At 40.7% G+C, this 21,912-nt stretch overlaps 1 protein-coding gene across 1 annotated transcript in view; it reads right to left on the reverse strand.

The window, feature by feature from the left end:
• Window positions 1-1,834: 1,834 nt before the first annotated feature.
• Window positions 1,835-21,912, reverse strand: part of LOC129236031 (neuroligin 4-like) — a 255,331-nt gene continuing 235,253 nt past the window's right edge. The window contains exon 11 of the mRNA XM_054870203.1: window positions 1,835-2,286. Coding sequence (XP_054726178.1) covers window positions 1,835-2,286 — 452 coding nt within the window. The remainder of the gene's footprint in view (window positions 2,287-21,912) is intronic.

Consider the following 21,912-nt stretch of genomic DNA (forward strand, 5'->3'; position numbering starts at 1 on the left):
AGTCTTCGTCCATTCTTGAATAGCGTTTGTTGCAATTTAAAGTTTGGCTCCAGCTTCTTCAGCACTTTTTCAAATTGCTAGAATGGCAGTGTCGTCGGCAAAAGTGGCGCACATTCAGGGCAGCAGTGGGGCAAATTTTACATGCTCCGGTGATGCCAATGCATGCAGTCCTTTGCATCCCTTTTGTCAGAGTTGACTCAGAGGCCGCAAGTGGTAGCCAAGGTCTGAGTAAAGCCAGTGACCTTTCCAAAATCTAAGTCATAACTGAGGGAAACGGTCATGATACCATTAGGACCAGGTCATCGGCGTATGCTACTACCTTAATCCCACCCTTAATTAGCATTATCGGAACTTCGTCAATAGCAACTACCCAAAGTAGGGGCGAAAGGACACTACCCTGCGGCGTCCCCCTGTGAACGAATCTAGTGACTTAAGCCCCTCTTGCCACCGCATTAATTTCCCTGCAGCCAAGCAGAGACGAGATCCAGAGACAAATAGGTCTTTCCACCTCTAGTCTATCTAACGCAGTGACAATTGACTCCGCCCTCATGCTAATAAAAGCACCCTCTATATCTATGAAGGCCGCCAAAGTGAATTGTTTGCCTTCCAGAGATTTTTCCACAGTCCCTACGACCTCGTGTGAGGCTGATTCCGTGCATTTCCCTTTCAGGTAAGCATGTTGCGTAGGAGATAATTTGGATTCGATGTGCTCTCGGATATGATAATCAATCAATCTTTCAAACACTTTAGGATAAAATCTTTGGCGGAGTTGTGACCCCTCCTTCCTGCCTTGGGTATGAAAACAACCCTCGTTTTCTTCCAGTTGGCGGGGACGTGATTACAAGAGATCGCCAAGTAGATTTCTTGCAGGACAGGGACCACTGAGGTACTTGTTTTCTGAAGCATCACAGGCAAGATATCGTCAGAACCAGGAGATTTAAAAGGAGAAAACTATTTATTTTCCATGTGATTCTGTCAGTTGAGAGGATAGACTTCAGGGAAGCATCGAGTAGCCCTACCTGTCTACGTATTTGTCATGGGTGAAGTCATATTCGTCCAATAGGCACTGCGTTGTAGCCGCTGATAATGCGACATCCCGTGCATTTATTGTGTCCTCTGGTGTCCCGCAAGGAAGTATTCTAGGTCAGGAGGCGTTTTTCTTTTTTTTATTAATTATTTTGGTGCATGCTTTTCATTTGCTGAACACTTTATCTTATAACATTCGCGGTCATTAACATTGCCCGTGACTCAGAAAAGTGGCAATCCGACTTACACAATGCCCAGAATTGGTGCTATTTAAATCGTTTGCCGCTAAACCTAAGCAAATGCTTTCACATAAAATTTGCTAAGTCAACCAATACTCTGCGTACTTCGCATATTATTGCTGCTTCACCCTTGCAATCCGTTGAAGAAATTAAAAACTTGGAGTTATTTTTGACTCTAAGTTTAATTTTACTAGCCACGTTAACCACGTCATAAGACGGCCATATTCGATGCTAGCTGACGTACGTCGAATCTATTCCACATTTACTAAACCACAAACTCTCAAAACATTGTCTCTCCGCACCAAGTATGGCTCTTTAATCAAGTTGAGAGTTTGATCAACCAAAATAATTGGAGAGCGGGTATGTGAATGCCTTTTTTATCCAATACTTTTAAATCTATGGAAAGTGTAATATTTCAGAAAAGTGCCCGTAATGATGATTCTCATCAGTCCAAATATCAAATGTTAAATCTACATAGTTTTTATTAAATTCCAAATACACTGCCTTTAAGTAATTTTAGCTTCCACTCACCAAGACGACTATAATTCCAGCTCGAACACCGACACCTATCAGACACGCATCTCATCGATCGCCGCCTGGGGCACTTGTTGCTGCAAATGCGTACTGCTGCCACCGCCTACGCCGCTCGTTGTGGTGGTCGTCATGCCGATGCTATCGGCGACAGCACTCGAGTGAGCATGCGCATGGAGATGATGATGCGAGTGGCCTTTGCTGGAGGGCGCGCTGCTGACGCCGCTGCTGCTGCTACCATTCGATGGCGTCTGATCGACCAAATTGTTTAGAATGCCAGCATTGCCGCCAGTGCCAACTCCACCAACAACACCACCACCGCCACCTCCACCGGCATTGCCACTGCTGGGTGCTGAGGAGGCAGTGCGTATGGGTGGGCGTGGCGCGCGTATATGTTGCTGTTGTGGCCCAAGACCGGTCATGACATTGCCGTTCGGTTGATGCTTACTGCTCGCTTGTTGTTGCTGATATTGTTGTTGCTGTTGAGATTCTGCAAAGAAGATAGCGGAAAAGAGTGAAGTTGAAGTTGAGTATTTTTAAAACAGTGGCAAAAAGTTCAATTTAAAGCACACGCTCCCACACAGTTACACAAACGTAAGGTCACACATAGACGAAAAGTTGAAAACCTTCAAATAAAGGTTGGTGGTCACAATATAACATCAACAGATACCACAAAATATTTAGGGGTAATGATCGACAGAAGGCTCAATTTTAAAAATCATCTGGAATACGCAAGCTCCTAAGCTGCAAAATCCGACGCGGCTTTATCGCGACTGATGCCCAATGTGGGTGGACTAAGACAACAAATGAGAGCATTGTTAGCAAGCGTCTGCAAATCGATCCTGTTTTACACTGTGGGGCGACGCACACTGGGGATTTTGCGGAAAAAAGTCAAATTTGCAACATACCGCCTACGCAATGTTTAATGGTATTTCTAAATTCCAGAATAGAACCAACAATAAAATCAAAAAGAATTACTAAACTCCGACTTACAGTTTTTTTTTATAGATATGTCAAAAGTATAATTTTTTTATAGTATTGAACTGACTAAGAAAAAACTTCAAAGCCCAAGGTGGTTTTTTTTTCTTTTTGCTTGAGCCGACTTCCAATTTTTTATTTTTCATTTAGGGTACGATATTTTTATATATTTTAGCCGGAAGAACAAAGACTGTAAAGCATTTGATTATCTATTTATAATTAATTTTACGAAAAAAAAAAATCATATTCCTTCATATTCTTGGATCTGCAAGTTGAGCTACATTTACCTACGGTCAGAAACTAATATCAACGTGTTGCTTAATAACGTCTCTTTCAGTTTTAATCAATTGCAGGTGCCACCAGGTGCCACCAGGCGCCACTGATTATTTTTTGGCAATGATAATAACTAAACGCTTTCTAGTGTGTGCATAATGATAACGAAACACTTTTAATTTTGTTTTGACATTTTGAGGGTAATTCAGAATTATGAACTTACATGTATCCTGTGCATAAATATTTGCTGGCTTATATTAATAAAAAAAAAAAAATTAAAATTTATGAATTAAAAAAAAAAATTTTTTTTTTTAATTTTTTTAAAAAATAGTTTTTAGACATGTTCTTTTCATACACAAATATATACAACTTCGTTAGTAGTAAAAATGTAAATATTTTTTGGGATGTATACTTTTTTCCGCATCTCTGTACAAAAATCCCCAGTGTGCGACGTAGTAAAATATTCCAGCTACTTGAGACTGGCTAAACGGGTGTACAGTTTATGCAATGTCAGAATCATTAGAGGCTATAGGACCATATCTGACGAAGCAGTTGGGGTAATAGCAGGCAGAATCCTCCTCGATATAAAGGTAAAATGCATGAAGCAAAAATACCAGCATGCAAAAAACGCGTGGGTGTCTGGTGACAAAGCTTCACTGAGGGACGCCCTACAGAGGATCGATGATACCTGATATCTACAAAACTGGCAGATCAAATAAAACGATAGTGGGAAGGGAAGAACCACTTTCACTATGATCCCCGACACACAGAAATGGATCCGGCGAACACATGGAAACGTTACCTTCATGCTGACACAGTTTTTAACTGGGCATGGCTGTTTCAGGCAGTTTTTGTACAAATACAATCACACAGACTCCGCATTCTGCCTACCTTCTTCTTCTTCTTAATTGGCGCGATAACCGCTTTAACAAAGCGCGCCAGTCGTTTCTTGCTCGTGCTAATCGGCGCCAGTTGGACACACCAAGTGAAGCCAAGTCCTTCTCCACCTGTTCTTTCCAACGCAGAGGGGGCCTTCCTCTTCCTCTGCTATCACCAGCTGGTACCGCATCGAATACTTTCAAAGCCGAAGCGTTTGTATCCATTCGGACGACATGACCCAGCCAACGTAGCCGCTGGATCTTAATTCGCTGCGTTATGTCTATGTCGTTGTAAAGCTCATACAGCTCATCGTTCCATCGTCTGCGATATTCGCCGTTGCCAACGTGCAAAGGTCCAAAAATCTTACGCAGAACTTTCTCTCAAACATTCCAAGCTTCGCTTCATCGGACGTTGTCATCGTCCAAGCTGCTGCGCCATACGTTAGGACGGGCATGATGAGAGTCTTGTAGAGTGTTAGTTTTGTTCGCCGAGAGAGGACTTTACTGCTCAATTGCCTACTTAGTCCAAAGCAAGAGAAATTCTACGTTGGATTTCAAGGCTGACATTGTTATCGGTGTTAATGCTGGTTCTTAAATAAACGAAGTCTTTTACAACCTCAAAATTATAACTGTCTACAGTGGCGTGGGTGCCGATACGCGAGTGCGCCGACTGTTTGTTTAAAGACAGGAGGTACTTCGTTTTGTCCTCGTTCACCACCAAACCCACTCGCTTTGCCTCTTTATCCAGTTTGGAGAAGGCAGAACTAACAGCGCGGTTGTTAAGGCCGATGATGTCAATATCATCGGCATACGCCAGCAATTGTACGCTCTTATAAAAAATTGTGCTTGAGCGATTAAGTTCTGCGGCTCGTACGATGCGCTCCAACATCAGCTTAAAGAAGTCACAAGACAGCGAGTCACCCTGTCTAAAACCTCGTTTGGTATCAAACGGCTCGGAGAGGTCCTTCCCAATTTTGACGGCGCTGCTGGTGTTGAGCAACGTCATCTTACATAGCCGTATTAGTTTTGCGGGGATACCAAATTCAGACATAGCGGCATACAGGTAACTTCTTTCCGTACTGTCGAATGCAGCTTTGAAATCGACGAAAAGATGATGTGTGTCGATTCTCCTTTCATGGGTCTTTTCCAAGATTTGGCGTATTGTGAATATTCCCACATTGCTCGCGTTGCGCCCGATCGCAGCGTGGCTCTATAGGCGGCATCTTTTCTTTCTGCGGCAGCATGACATTCCTCGTCGTACCAATTGTTTTTTCGGGCTCGCCGGAATCCGATTTCTTCTTCGGCGGCGGTATGTAGGGAACGAGAAATGTTGCTCCATTGCTCGCGCATGCCGGTTTGTTGGGCAGAGCTCTCCGAGAGCAGGAGTGAGAGTCGAATGGCGAATCTTCTGGCTATCTGTTGTAATTGCAGCTTTTCGATGTCGAACATTCTTTGCGTAGGTAGATGCACGTTTTTTGCTGCACAGAGGCGTGTGCGCAGTTTGGCTGCAACAAGGTAGTGATCCGAGTCGATGTTGGGTCCTCGGGTCGTACGTACATCTAATACACTAAAAGCGTGTCTTCCATCTATCACAACATGATCGATCTGGTTTCGCGTTTTTCGATCAGGAGACAGCCAGGTAGCTTGGTGTATCTTTTTATGCTGGAATCTGGTGCTGCAGACTACCATGTTTCGGGCCCCGGCGAAGTCGATCAGCCTCTGTCCGTTACCGGATATTTCGTTGTGCAGGCTGAATTTTCCGACTGTGGGACCAAAAATTCCCTCCTTGCCCACCCTAGCGTTGAAGTCGCCAAGCACGATTTTTATGTCGTCGCGGGGGCAGCGCTCATAGAAACGTTCCAAGCGCTCATAGAAGAAATCTTTGGTCGCATCGTCCTTCTCTTCCGTCGGGGCGTGGGCGCAAATTAGCGAGATGTTAAAAAATCGCGCTTTGATGCGGATTTTTGCGAGACGCTCGTCCACCGGAGTGAACGACAGTACTTGGCGACGAAGTCTCTCTCCCACAACAAATCCGACACCGAATTTGCGCTCCTTTACATGGCAGCTGTAGTAGACGTCGCAAGGTCCTATGGTTTTCTTTCCTTGCCCCGTCCATCGCATCTCTTGGATGGCAGTGATGTCAGCCTTTACTCTCACGAGGACATCAATCAGCCGGGCAGAGGCACCTTCCCCATTAAGGGACCGGACATTCCAGGTGCATGCCCTCAAATCATATTCCTTATTTCGTTTGCAGGGGTCGTCATCAGTAAAGGCAGTTTTCATCCGAGGCTTTGCAGTTCTGTTCATTGGGGGAGATTTTTAAGTGGCGGGTCCCAAACCCAGCGCACAACCAGCTATCCTGGAATGCTTCGCCTTCTCACGTTAGCTCACTCCCGAACGGGTGTTCGGAAGCTACCCAGAGGATACGTGGGCTAATCCCGGCCGTTGTGAGCTGCTTGAACCATATGTAGAAGAATCGTCCTGGCCACTCCCAAGTGAATGGCGATCAGTAACTTTCCCTACTTGCGTGGACTTCTACACATGGAACCATCCTCGGGCATACAAGGTTGCCAATATTCGACGGATCCATCTGGCAACCCTGTATCTTTTGACAGAGACGTCAGATCGCTTAATGACATACCGCGTTGGAAGCGTCAGTCCAAGCAGTTTTTTGCCATGGAACAGTACACGCCACGCAAGCGCTCCCAAATTGTTGAAATTTACATTCAACAAAAGAAGTCAATTATGAAAACTCAACGTGCGTATAAAAAATTAAATAATGTGAAAAGTGCGTCTTCTAAGAACACCATTAAACGTTTGTATGAAAGGTTTTCGATTGGTGATGCGAGCAAGGCGATCGAATATTGCTCTTGTACGGGCCACTTTTGAGACGTCGCCAAGAAGATCCCAAAATCGTCGTTCTCAGCAGTTGGGCATTGCTCGGACCACTTTATAACGAATTATCCGCATTGATTTGCATTTATTCCCGTATAAGATTCAATTGACGCAAAGATTGTTACCTGCGGACAAGCCTCGTCGATTGGAATGGGCCCAAAGAGTCATCGAAATCCGTCAGGCCCGTCGAATATGGGCAACCCTGTATGTATGAGTCGGTTCATACGTACCTGTAGAAGATTCCACCTTCAAGGTCCGCATACCACAAAAAAAAAACAAACAAAAGGACACACATAGACGTTTAGTTATTCTACATGAGGCGACACATTTGCAGCCACGCTCAGAGCGACCGACTGTTGCGCAAACGCAGCTGCAATTGTTGTTTGTCGTCACACTTTGGCTTTTGTGCTGCCTCGCCCAAATGCTTGTAGTGCATCTATTGAGGCATTCACACACACGCACACACACACATCGGAAGATGCTGTATTAGTCCTCGCGGGTATGCTACCAGTTAAGCTGACTGCACTAGAATTCGCCGAAATAAAAAAACATCGATCGGATCCAGCACAGCTGACTAACCGAAGGATTGAATGGGAGCGAAGCATCCGTACTTGGCAGGAGGAATGGAGGAACTCCATGAACGGACGATGGACATATCGATTGATACCCAATATCACAAGATGGATAAATCGAAAGCATGGTCAGATAGATTTCTACCTGACCCAAGTACTTAGTGGGCATGGATGCTTTAAGGCTTATCTGCATAGATTTAAGCACGAAGATGACCCGTACTGCACCTTTTGCGACAGTCTAGTTGAAGATGCAGAACATGTTTTCTTTGTCTGCCCTCGTTTCGAGCTGGAAAGAGTAGAATTGAGTGATAGGGTGGGGAAGCCAATAATGGTTAGCAACCTAGTAGACATCATGCTTGACTCAGAAGAACATTGGTCCGTTGTCAGTAACATGGCAAGGATAGTAATTACCAAGCTGCGTCGCAATTAACAACAGCGCAGATTGTTACGTAGAGACAAACCCCCTCCCGTGAAGTAGTACCTAGTAATACTTAACGGTATTAGGAATCACCAAATTGCGTCACGCTGAACAGCAGCGTAGATTTTCAAGTAGAGGCAATAGGCCGCTCCCCTCCCGTGAAGTATTACCTAACAGTCGTCCCGCGGGAGGGAAATGGAGCTGGGGTGGGGTTTTTAGTGAGTGAGTCGAAAGACAAGTCTCACACTTTTCGGCTTTCAATGCTTTTTGCCACCTCCGCAAAAACAAAAAAAAAAAAACACCCACTTGTGTTTGACGATAGCACAAGTCTGTACGCGTTGGCGCATGTTTTTATAGTTGTAACGGCTGTCAACGAACACGCACTTACTATGTCTATTTGTTGTTGCTGTTAAATCCACTCCTATTGACAAGTTAATTGCTTTGCTGTGGTTTTTCCATTACTGCGCTAGCGCCTAAAATAATGCCGATGTAGTAAAACATTTATGCAGCTGCCACTAACCCACAGACAAACTCGTACAACAACCCGCTTACATGCATTTGAAAATATTCAGTTATTCAGTTCGTTTCGCTCAAATGTTGAGCGTCGAGATTTGTCAATTTATGACTCAATTTTGTGGCTCAGAAAAAATGTGTGAGTGGTAATCAAGAGTATCGCAGTTGATGCTGAGATCGCAGCTACTGTGTTGCTTTTTTTCGAAAAACGCGAAACCAGATCGATCATGTTATGATAGATGGAAGACACGCTTCTAGTGTATTAGATGTAAGGACGATCCGAGGACCCAACATCGATTGGGATCATTTTACCTTATTGCATCCAAACTACGCACACGCCTCTGTGCAGCAAAAAACGTACATCTACCTACGCAAAGAATGTTCAACATCGAAAAGCTGCAATCACAACAGACAGCCAGAAGATTCGCCACTCGACTCTCACTCCTGCTCTCGGAGAGCTCTGCCCAACAAACCGGCATGCACGAGCAATGGAGCAACATTTCTCATTCCCTACGTACCGTCGGATTCCGGCGAGCCCGAAAAAACAATTGGTACGACGAGTAATGTCATGCTGCCGCAGAAAGAAAAGATGCCGCCTATAGAGCCACGCTGCGATCGGGTGCAACGCGAGCCATGTGGGACCACTACAGAGAGCTAAAAAAGGAAGAGAGACGTATTATCCGACAAAAAAACGACGGCGAACTGGTGACTGACATCCAGATCAATCTGAAATTATGGAGGGAACACTTCTCGAACCTATAAAACAGTGATAGCTGCGTATGTCACAGAGAATGTGAAGATCCCGATACCCCAATCGTCGAAAACGGAATTGACGTTCCGCTACCCGACCATGACAAGGTGAGAATAGTGATAACGCGGCTAAAGAACAACAAAACCGCGGGCGCCGACAGACTGCCGGCTGAGCTATTCAAACATGGCGGCGAGGAGCTGGTAAGGTGCATGCATCAGCTCCTATGCAAGATATGGTCGGATGAAAGCATGTCTGCCGATTGGAATTTAAGTGTGCTCTACCCAATCCATAAGAAGGGCGATCCTGCAATTTGGGCCAATTACCGCGGGATTAGTCTTCCAAATATCGCCTTTAAAGTTCTAGCGAGCGTATTGTGTGAAAGACAGAGGCCCACCGTCAACCAACTGATTGGACCTTATCAGTGTGGATTTAGACCTGGAAAGTCTACATCGACTAAATATTTACAATTCGCCAAATCTTGGAAAAGACCCATGAAAGAAGAATCGACACACACCATCTTTTCGTCGATTTCAAAGCTGCATTCGGCTGTACGGAAAGGAGTTACCTGTATGCCGCGATGTCTGAGTTTGGAATCCCCTCAAAAGTAATACGGCTATGCAAGATGACATTGCTGAACACCAGCAGCGCTGGCAGAATTGGGAAGGACCTCTCCGAGCCGTTTGATACCAAACGAGGTTTCAGACAGGGTGACTCGCTGTCTTGTGACTTCTTTAAACTGATGGTGGAGAGGATCGTACGAGCCGCAGAATTTAATCGCTCAGGCACAATATTTTATAAGAGCGTACAATTGTTGGCGTATGCCGATGATATCGACATCATCGGCCTTAACAACCGCGCTGTTAGTTCTGCCTTCTCCAAACTGGATAAAGAGGCAAAGCGAATGGGTTTGGTGGTGAACGAGGACAAAACGAAGTACCTCCTGTCTTCAAACAAACAGTCGGCGCACTCGCGTATCGGCACCCACGTCACTGTAGACAGTTATAATTTCGAGGTTGCAAAAGACTTCGTCTATTTAGGAACCAGCATTAACACCGATAACAATGTCAGCCTTGAAATCCAACGTAGAATCTCTCTTGCCAACAAGTGCTACTTTGGACTAAGTAGGCAATTGAGTAATAAAGTCCTCTCTCGGCGAACAAAACTAACACTCTACAAGACTCTCATCATGCCCGTCCTAACGTATGGCGCAGAAGCTTGGACGATGACAACATCCGATGAAGCGACGCTTGGAGTGTTCGAGAGAAAGATTCTGCGTAAGATTTTTGGACCTTTGCACGTTGGCAACAGCGAATATCGCAGACGATGGAACGATGAGCTGTATGCGCTTTACGACGACATAGACATAGCGCAGCGAATAAGATCCAGCGGCTACGTTGGCTGGGTTATGTCGTCCGAATGGATACAAACGCTTCGGCTTTGAAAGTATTAGATGAAGTACCAGCTGGTAGTAGAGGAAGAGGAAGGCCCCCTCTGCGGTGGAAAGAGCAAGTAGAGAAGGACTTGACTTCACTAGGTGTATCCAATTTTCGCCGGTTAGCATGAGAAAGAAACGACTGGTGCGCTTTGTTAAACTCGGCCGAAATCGTGTAAGCGGTTATTGCGCCAATTAAGAAGAATTATTTTGAGTAAATTGATTTAGAGAAAACCAGTGCTTCGCTCTGCAAACTTCTTTCACAAGTATCTCAATTGGGAAGTCATTAGAAAATCAGCAAATTTTCGAAATCTCAATTTTATTTAATGAACGAAACTCGCAGCAAGGCATGGAAATTAAAAGACTACACATCTTTTATGAAATGAAATCAATTTTTACCGAATGAGAATAAAGAAAATTCCAGTTGCAGATATTCTGAAATTTGTCCAGAAGACGAATAATTTACTAGAAAAATTCTCTAATGCAACGTGCATATTTACATAAATAAATACGTACATATACATTTTGATTGACCTGAAGTAGAAGAAATTTATAATCTGTATGTAGGGTTGATGGGATGGCCACCCCGTAGCGTTTCATTTCAAATATTGAGCTTTTAAAGCACGTAAAAATCTAAAATGATCCAAAATACGTGTTTCATTTCAGTCGTTCACAAAGGCTTATACAAAAACAGTATTTCAAAGAAATAAATTTATATTTTTAGCCAAATTCTAACGCATTCCAGTTTAATTAATTTTGCATGATTTTAAATTTTGTGTTTCGATGTATGTAAAAATGGAATGGATTCAATGATTCAATGATGATAATATTCAATGAAGCAAATAGGGACCATTTTAAACATTTAAGAATTTGTATGGATCCATGTGTGGGGTATACGAATGTATTTGTATGTATGTTTTTATGAATGGATATCGTGGATGGCGGCGTACTTCATATGTGAGTGTGTGTATATAGATCTGAAAGAGTGCGAAACATCTGCTTCAAGTTCGAATTTTTGAGCTTTTTTATTTGTTAGCAGCCGTCATACACATTCAAGTACACACACACACGAGTACACAAAAGCCTGCAATAGCAGCAATACATTTATTATGTATTGTATTTTGCATTATTTGCACATGAATTGAAATTGAATTTATGCTTTACGAACACCCTCACACACTGACACACACACACTCACAGCCACGCCCTCCACCAGCATCGCATAGACAACAATACAGCTTTTGTCAGATTTCACATCAAACGCTTGCGTCAAATGCACACACAAATATGCAGCTGACGTTTGGCAATATCAAAAACGAATGGCAGAGGAGCCACTCAACTCCGCTCAACTCAACTCAACGCAACTTAACTCTGTTCGGCTTCAGCGTATAAATCAAATCAAAAATGTAGTACAAATGCAATTTTCATTATTTCGACATGTCTGCATGCTCGCGTGTACAGGAAGGTAAACGCACACACAACACACAGCTACAGCAATGGGAGCGTGAGTGTGTGTGGCGGGTATGTGCGTGCATTTACAGGCTGACTGGCACACCGGGTGGTATGAGTAACTTAATTTTTATTTTATTACATAAGCTCTTCCTATTATTAATATATTATTATGGAAATTGTGAAAGACGGTAATCGAATGAGCAGAAAAATGTTAAAGGGTAGGGGGAGAATATAATAATATGTAATCCAGACATACATACACGCGTATATGTGCGCAGTGGCATGTGAAAAACTATTCAAGCATGACAAAACAGGCGCACCCATTTCCATTTTTATACTCTCTCAAGTTGCTGCCAAGGGATATGCGCACAGAAAACAAGATAAGGCATAACTCAGCATAAGCATATATGTATTGAGTTGTGTTTAAATTAATAGCAGCCCATTGTAAAAAAAAACACTTTTTTGTTGGAGCTAATTTCGCCTCTGTGCGAAATTTGGGAAGAAAGGTAACGAAAAAGTTGTTTGTTTTCATCTCACCTCTTATAGATATTGATAACGCATTTCTATCATATTCAAAATTCACAGAAAACTTGGCATGCATGTACAGTTGTGTTCGAATAAATAGCAGCCCATTATTATAAAACACAAAAAGTAATTTATCTAATATGTGGACCGCGTGTTCACAATAAAGCCAATGGACCGGTTTTATTGTCCACTGCACTTTAGTTCAATAAAATGGAGATCTGAAGTAGCTAAATTTTTTGTTCATTTCTGATAATTTTTTCCCTCACGATGTTTTGCATTTTCTTCGTATGAAAAGAAAGTGGGCAAATTTTCACCAAAAGTTGTGCGCTGGTAATCATTCAACTCTTGAATGCAAGAAACCAGACAAAGAACCACCAAAATGCTGCAACTGCGGGCAAAACCACCCAGCAAGCTACAGAGGATGTCATGTTGCCAAGGAGTTGCAAAAGCTCCGTAACAAAAGCGGAGTTAAACACAAAGAAGAAACTGGCAAAAAACCCCCAACAGCAATACGTCAAGCATTAGCTATGCCAAAACACTCTGTAGAACCAAGAACGACTAAGAAACCAACACTAATACCGGGTAAACAAACATATGCAGACGTAGCAGCCCAAAAGGAAAATACGACAGATAAAGATATATTGACACAAATTTTATTTAAAATTGAAAAGCAGTTAACCTTAAACCAGGATCTACTGAATCGCGTTGAAAAACTTGAGCAAATTATAAATGTCTAAAAACACAATAAGAAAAAGCTTAAAGATAATGGCATGGAACGCGAATGGAATCTTAAAGCACAAAAATGAACTTGAGCTTGTACTTAATCAAAAAAGAATTGATATTTGTTTAGTATCTGAAACTCATTTGACCACCCAAATGTACTCTACATTCAACGGATTTATAATGTATTGTTCAAATCATCCTCTAAACACCGCAAGAGGAGGTAGCGCAATTATTATTAAGAATTCGATTGAACATTTCGAAGAAGAAAAGATCAGCTCCGCTGAGTTTCAAGCGACAACAGTTGGAATCAAGTTTTGCAATTACCAACTGTCGGTAACAGCAGTATATAGTCCGCCGAGACATAACATAAAGTCGACAGAATACACACAACTTTTAAATAAACATAAAGGAAGATTCGTTATGGGAGGCGATTTCAATGCAAAGCACATTAACTGGGGATCTCGCCTAACGACAACTAAAGGTCGCGAACTGTGGAAAGCGGCACAACAATGTGGTTGTGAAATATTCTCAACTGGCAATCCAACATACTGGCCAACAGACATTAATAAGACTCCAGATTTGATTGATTTTTTCGTAGTCAAACAACTACCATACAACATCATAACTCTGGAGGATGGTTTAGATCTTAATTCAGATCATTCACCTATATTCATGATTCTTGATGGTGAACCAAAAATCAATGAAAGTAACCTGCTCCTTTCAAATAAATATACAGATTGGCAATACTTCAAGACTAAACTAGACACATATGTAAACACGACAAATGAAATCGATAATGTTGACGAAATTGAGAAGGAAACAATAAAGCTGTCAGCACAGATACAAAAAGCTGCTTGGTTAAGTACACCTGTAAGAGTCCAAAAAATTAATCGCCAAAGATATCCTTCGAATATAATTGAACTCATAAAGGAAAAAAGAAAAATCAGAAAAAAGTGGCAGTCGATTAGGTCTCCATCACTTAAAACACAATTAAACAACCTCACCAAAACAGTGAAATATGCTATTCAAGAAAATAAAAACAGAACTTTAAATATAAAGCTACAGAACTTATCTGATACTCAGATAAAACCTCTGATTACTCTCTATGGCGGACTACGGCACATATGAAAAGACCAATTCAACATAATCCCCCAATTAAACAGCCAAATAGCAACCAACCTGGGGCAAAAACCGATTCGGAAAAAGCTGAGTTATTTGCACAACACCTCAAAAAAATTTTTAAGCCATTTGAAACGATAAATTACACCTTTTTTCCCCATACTGTGCAAGAATCTGTTGAAATTACAAGTTTTACCACTGATGAGGTAGCAAACTAAAACAAAAGAAAAGTCCAGGATTTGACTTAATCACAGCCGAAGTGCTAAAGAACTTATCTTACAAAGCGCTAATCAAACTCACTTTAATAATGAATGCATGCATTGAATTTAAATACATACCAATGCACTGGAAAATTTCTGAAATTAAAATGATCCCAAAGCCAGGGAAAAATCCCAACGAAGTCACATCTTACCGCCCAATAGCATTACTCCCAGCCATCGGAAAGCTATTTGAAAAACTATTTTCCAAACGATTAAAGGATATAATTTCTAACAAACAATTAATACCATCTCACCAATTTGGATTTCGAGAAAAACATTCAACGATAGATCAGATACATCGTATAGTACACATCATAGAAGAGGCCATAGAAAACAATCAAGTGTGTTCAGCAATATTCCTTGATATCGCACAGGCGTTTGATAAAGTGTGGCACGAAGGTCTAATCCGTAAGCTCAGAGCGATGCTCCCATATCAATATACTTTGCTATTGGAATCATATCTCACAGACAGATATTTTAGAGTGAAACAAAGACAAGCATACTCAAACATTAAAAAAATTGAAGCTGGTGTACCAAAAGGCAGCATTCTTGGGCCAGTACTGTATTTGCTCTATACTGCAGATCTACCTGTTTCAAATACAAGTAAGATAGCCACTTTTGCTGATAACACGTGTATCTTAGCCTATGGAAATAACGCAAATGAATCAACTAGAAAGTTACAGGCATCGATAGACGAAGTTGTCGCATGGACTGAAAACTGGAGAATCAAACTAAATGAAAGCAAGTCTGTTCATGTAGAATTTACAAACAAGAAAATAGCCTATAACCCAGTGAAAATATCATCTGCCACTGTTCCATATAGTAATACAGCAAAATACTTGGGTATGACTTTGGATGCAAAGCTCAAATGGAAAGAACATGTCAAAATTAAAGCAACTGAAATCAACTTAAAAATTAAAAAAATGAAATGGTTAATTGGCAGAAAGTCTACATTGTCAATACAGAATAAATTATTAATATACAACCAAGTAGTTAAGCCGGTATGGACATACGGCATTCAATTATGGGGATGTACCACTAAATCAAACATTGAAGCTGTACAACGCCTGCAGAATAAGATTCTCAGAGACATGGTCAACGCACCTTGGTATGTGCGAAATCACGACCTGCACAAGGATCTGTCGGTGAAAAAAGTCGCTGATATAATCCAAATTCTTGCAAGTAACCATGAAACCAGGCTGAAAGAGCACATAAACCCGGAGGCCGCAGAGCTTACCAAAACAGTCTGCACAAGAAGACTTCGAAGAACTAAGCCACGAGATTTAGTCGCCAACGCTGTATAATTGTTTGTAAAATATTTATAATTGTTTTTTAAATTTCAATGTTAAGGATAGAATAATGTTACTTGTTAGCTTATGCTAGGCGTAATATAGTACCATGAAATGTATACAAATTTTATAACGTTTCAATAAAAAAAAAAAAAAAAAAAAACCAAAAGTTTTAATTTTTAATTTTTGAATTGCAAAAAAAAAAAACATCTGGGGACTCAATTTTATGGCCCACTATAAATATGTATAAAATACAGTAAGGTGCAAAAATGGAACATAAATAACATAAGTTACGTTTAGTACCATTTCTACGCAAACAAGCTTGTTTATTTGAATGCAATTTTACATGTATTATATAATTAGTGTGTAAGCTTTCAAATGAGCCCATAACGGTTAAAATCTAACAACAACAACTACTCATTGGAAGAGCTGAAAAAAAACACAAATGTTCCAACTATGCACCGCTTACTTCGTTGTTGTTCAATGCTTAATTTTATCAGTTCTTTTTAAATTTGGCTGTGGTTTTATTTGTTCTTTTTCTGGAATTGGTGTCATAAAGTGGTAAAGTGTGAAGTCATTAATAAATATAACTATGAAACCAAGCGTATGTAAAACGTTTTATTAAAGCCCAGCGGATTAGATGGATTGGCCACATCATAAGAATGCCCAACGAAAGAATCCAAAAAAGGGTGTTTACTTTCCGTCCAATTGGAGGAAGAAAGAGGGACCGATTAAGAAAGAGATGACTTGATGACGTCGAAGCAGACTTAAAAGCGATGAACGTTTGTAATTCAAGAAATTATTCAAGAGAGAGGCTGAATTCAGGAGGGTTGTTCATGAAGCTATGGCTCACCACAGACTGAGAAGCTAAGAGAGAGGGAGAGAGAGAGATATTTGATTATAACAAAGTATAAGCTTGAAATCGCTAAAATTTTTTTGACAATTTTTTTCCTAGCGATGTTTCGAATTATCTTTGTATAAAAAAAAAAAATGTTGCGCATTCGTTATATGGAGAAAATGCGCAATACCTTCAGGGAAAAATATTACATTATTAAAAATCAATGAGAATTTCGAGCTACTTCAAGTCTTTATTTTATCATATTGAAGTTACTTGGGCTAAAAAATTGCATAGCCATCGTTTTTTCTTAACTCTGTTCCAAAATTTTGAAATTTGTATGAAATTTGTAGAATTTTTATAAATCCTGTACAAAGTTTGAAACTTGGATTATTATAAGGCTTATTATAGAATTGGCGGCCGCCGTAGCCGAATGGGTTGGTGCGTGATTACCATTCGGAATTCACAGAGAGAACGTAGGTTCGAATCTAGGGGAAACACCAAAATTAAGAAAAACATTTTTCTAATAGCGGTCGCCCCTCGGCACGCAATGGCAAGCCTCCGAGTGTAATTTCTGTCATGGAAAGGCTCCTTATAAAAATATTTGCCGTTCGGAGTCGGCTTGAAACTGTAGCTCCTTCCATTTGCGGAACAAATTCAAGTCGCACGCCACAAATAGGAGGAGGAAACACCCAAAAAGGGTGTACGCGCCAATTATATATACATATATATATATATATATATAATATTATAGAATGACCCGTTTTGGAAAAAAATTATTCCAAATTTGTATAAAATAGTAAAATCAATTTTTATGAAAGAAATATCCATTTTTATAAAAAAAAAATTACGACGACGAAAATGCGTATCGGACGCTCGTGCACTTGAACAACAGACGAAAAAATGTATGAAGTGAAGACAATGGTATTGTCCAATCGTCAAGCCACCGTTAGAGAAGTTGCTGAGGACCTACACACATCGATTGGCTAGTGCCATTCGGTTTTTCGCGATGATTTGGGCATGAGACGGGTCGCCGCAAAGTTCGTACCAAAACTGCTCAATTTTGACCAAAAGCAGCATCGCATAAACATTGCTAATGAGATGTTGGACTCTGTCCGCGACGACCCAAATTTGCTCCAAGGTGTCAGAACTGGTGACGAATCGTGGGTTTATGGTTATGACGTGGAAGATAAAGTTCAATCATCTCAATGGAAGCTGTCGCACGAACTAAGACCGAAAAAAGCGTGCCAAGTTCGGTCGAATGAAAAAGTTTTGCTTACCGTTTTCTTCGACTGCAGGGGCGTTGTGCATTATGAGTTATTGCCACAGGGTAAAACGGTCAATATGGAATATTACCTGCAAGTAATGTGCAATTTGCGCGAAGCAACCGCGAGAAATGCCCGGATTTGTGGAAGAACAAAAATTGCCTCTTGCATCACGATAACGCCCCTGCTCACACATCGTTGCTTGTGCGCGACTTTCTGGCCTAAAACAACACACCAACGATGCCACAGCCACTAGCAGATCCCCCCAGATCTGGCCCCCTGTGACTTATTCTTGTTCCCGAAACTAAACAGGCCCATGAAAATACGACTCTACGCTACGATTGACGAGATAAAGACGGCATCGAAGGAGGAGCTGAACAAGATAAAAAAATGATGTTTGGAAGTGCTTCGAAGATTAGAAAAAACGTTGGCCCAATTGCATAAAGTCTCATGGGGACTACTTTGAAGGGGATCAAATAGATATTAATGAATAAATAAATAATTTCTGAAAAAACACAAAATTCGCGATACTTTTTTTCGATCTATTCGAGGATTCTTTTTAAAAGGTTGTATCCATAAATCGGTAGACAAGTAAATTTTGGGAAGCTACCCACAGGACAACCGCTTCAACCTAACCTAAGCTACCTGGAAGCTCAAGTCGTTAGCTTTAAAAGAAATATGTTAATCTCACGTTCAAAGTCGAAAAAGCCAGTCTGGCCAGACCCGGGTACCTAACGGAGGGTTAAGTAATTTGTATTTTTGCTCGGACTTTTCAAACGACCCTCGTATTAAAATAATACTTCCAACATCCAACTATGATACAACCACTAGCACTGGTTTTACTACTAGCCAAAGCCCTGCTCACATTTTTGTTAACAACATATTGGTGGAAAAATAAGGCTTATTGCGAATTCCTAGCATGAAACATTGCGCTTATGAGCACAGCAAATGTAAACACACATACACATATGTTAATATGTCTTTGTGAGCAGCATGCCTGTAATGTATGTATATTCCCATTATCCCCGTAATCTGCTTATCATAAATGGTTTTTAACTTGCAAATCATCCTGTTGATGCGCCAGGCAGTTATCTCGTTTTCCACTAGCGCTCGCTGCGCTTATTAAGCTGAGTCACATCTGAGTAGTATTCGTGTTCGCATTATCAACGTTTTTACAGCGCTGAAAATTCAAGTTAAATACGATAATTTGATGGCATAAATTGACGCTGGTTTACTGATTTTAATAGCTCGCTGAAAAGGTGTAAATATTATATAAAATAGGTGTACTCACAAATCGTGACACAACTAAATAATGCTAATGAAACTCATTGAATAACATAAAATATTAGGGATTTGCGATGATTTGCGATGATCGAAAAGTGGATGAAGTTGTGTTGTTATGCCATAAATGCAACAAATTTTAATTTAGTGTTCGTAATTTTTGATAAACACCGCAGACACAATGCAAATTTCCAATAAGTAGTTTGCGAGTTTGACGTACATCAAAAGCTGAGTATCTTTTTATTTTAATGGATAGCAGGTCAGAAATTGCTAACAGCTCTTTAGGCATCCAAGAAGTTGCTGTGTTACTCAGAGGCCCTATCGCCGGCACTCTCGTACTGGATATTCGCGGTAATACTTTTTTTCAATAGGAAGATACGATTAAGAAACGTAGAATATTGCGAACTCTTGCAAGTTCCATGACAAAATATTTACTACATTTTTCACTAATGGTATTGAAAAGAAAGAAAGTGAACTAAATATTTGCTTCGGGAAAAAGAAATCCATTATTTTATCGGTTTATATCGTTATAAAGAGGAAGGTATGCCGTTAACATCAGGCAAATGAAAGATCAATGGTTTCGTTGCTTGTGTGGCATGTAATGCCGTCTTGTTGAAAATAAACGTTGTCCATACCAATACCATCCAATTCCGATCATAAAAATCGTTAATCACCTCTGGATAGTGCAATCTATTCACCTGTAACACCTGTTATTGGAAAACCCTTTATATATAATAAATATAATAATAAATTAATATCTTTGAATCTATCTCAACAAATATAGAGATTTTATTAAACTCAATTAAGACCAACATAGAATAACTCCAACCTACGCACAGCTCTTGCCGGAATATTAAAGAAAATCCACTCAAGAAGTACCGGACAGTCAACAGCACTACGGATTAAGTAAATAATGAAAGATAAAGGTAGGATTATTCGCCTGCTCTGCAATGATTTTAAGTTGATCAATAAGCATCGGGTTTCATATGTAGAGACAGGTTCCAAACAGCGTAAATTACGCAACGCGAAGTGTTTTGGTTCAATTCTAGCAGCATGGCACGTATAATACGGATACAGTTTGGAACGGACAAACGCCGTATACAAAAGCTTCAGCGTATAAGGGTCGGAGAAATCGGAGCTATGGCGCATAACAAACGTTTATATGAATAGTAAAAGTGTGCTTCGAATCCAATATTACACCCAAGTATTTAATATCACTTACAAGTGACAGGGGTGTTTTTGATATGTGATAAGAGGAGTCAGTAACAGTGGCACGCTTGGAAAAGGTAATTTGGAAGCACTTATTTATGTTCAGCGATAGACGATTATTGATACACCACTTGTTGAAATTATCTAAATCAATTTGCATCAATTCCGAGTTGAGGGAGCTAGTAATCGTTGAATAAATCTTAAAGTCGTCTGCATAAAGCAGGAATCTTGCCGACGAGAAGCAAGGGTGAATATCATTGATGAACAGTCCAAAAAAAGCGAGACAAGAATACTATCTTGTGGAACCCCAGAGCAAGCAACGAAACGAAGAGACCTAACATTGTCGTCGACGACCAAGCACTGGCGATTCTGCATGTAAGATGAGATCCCACTTAAGAAGGCAGAGTGGGAGCCAATGCAGACTAATTTTTTTATTAGTATTATATGGGAAACCCGGTCAAAAGCCTTAGAAAAGTCGGTATAAACGGTGTGAACCTGGTGCCCTGATTGGAAGGCAGCGATACAATCATCCGAAAATACAGCTAAATTAGACACTGTTGAGCAGCCCGGAACAGAAGCCATGCTACTCCGGACGCACCATGTTCTGAACAGCAAAAATCAATTTATCCTGGATGATGCATTCAAAACGCTTTGCAGTGACGGAAAGCTTTAAAATAGGCCTGTAGTTACTAATATCATTTTTATTACCGCTCTTGAAAATGGGTGAAACGAAAGTCAATTTTCAGTCATAAATAAAAGTACCTGAAGTTAGTGATTTGTTAAAGATTAACAACCAGTGGCGGATCCACGGGGGGGGGGAGGGGTTTTCGGGTCCGGATATTTTATTCACGAAATTGATTTTTAATAAAAACACCCTTCTAAAATACCCCGGACCCCCCCTTTATGAAATCCTGGATCCGCCACTGTTAACAACAGACGGTATACTAAAGAATCACACTGCTTGAATAATACCCCAGACAGACCATCAACATCAGTGTTTTGAAGACGATTTAAGTCGAGTAATGCCTCTAAAGATACTAGCTTGCCGAAGTCAATAGATGGTTTTACATATATCAAAGAACACATTTTCCTTACTGTCGGATGCCGATGCAAAATTGGACTTAAAGAATTCAGCGAAGAGATTAGCGGCATCGGCTGGAGTATTAGCAGCTTTGCCACCGAAAAAAAGTGCGAACGGAATATTGGAAACAGATTTCTTCGAAAATTCTACAAAATTCTAAAACGCTTTTGGATTAGTTTTTAAACTTTCTTCGAATCTAAGAACGTAGTTTCTGTGTAAAAATTTATCCTAACAGACGAATTTCTTATCATACTCTTTAAACAGAGCAAAGAAATTTGAAGTTTTACATTTTTTTAAATTCACGGAGAAATTTATTTCTCTTAAAGGGTGGTTAAATTTCAAGGGCCGATGTTGAATGTGAACCACA

Source organism: Anastrepha obliqua, chromosome 1, assembly GCF_027943255.1.
Source record: "Anastrepha obliqua isolate idAnaObli1 chromosome 1, idAnaObli1_1.0, whole genome shotgun sequence".
Classification (NCBI taxonomy): domain Eukaryota; kingdom Metazoa; phylum Arthropoda; class Insecta; order Diptera; family Tephritidae; genus Anastrepha; species Anastrepha obliqua.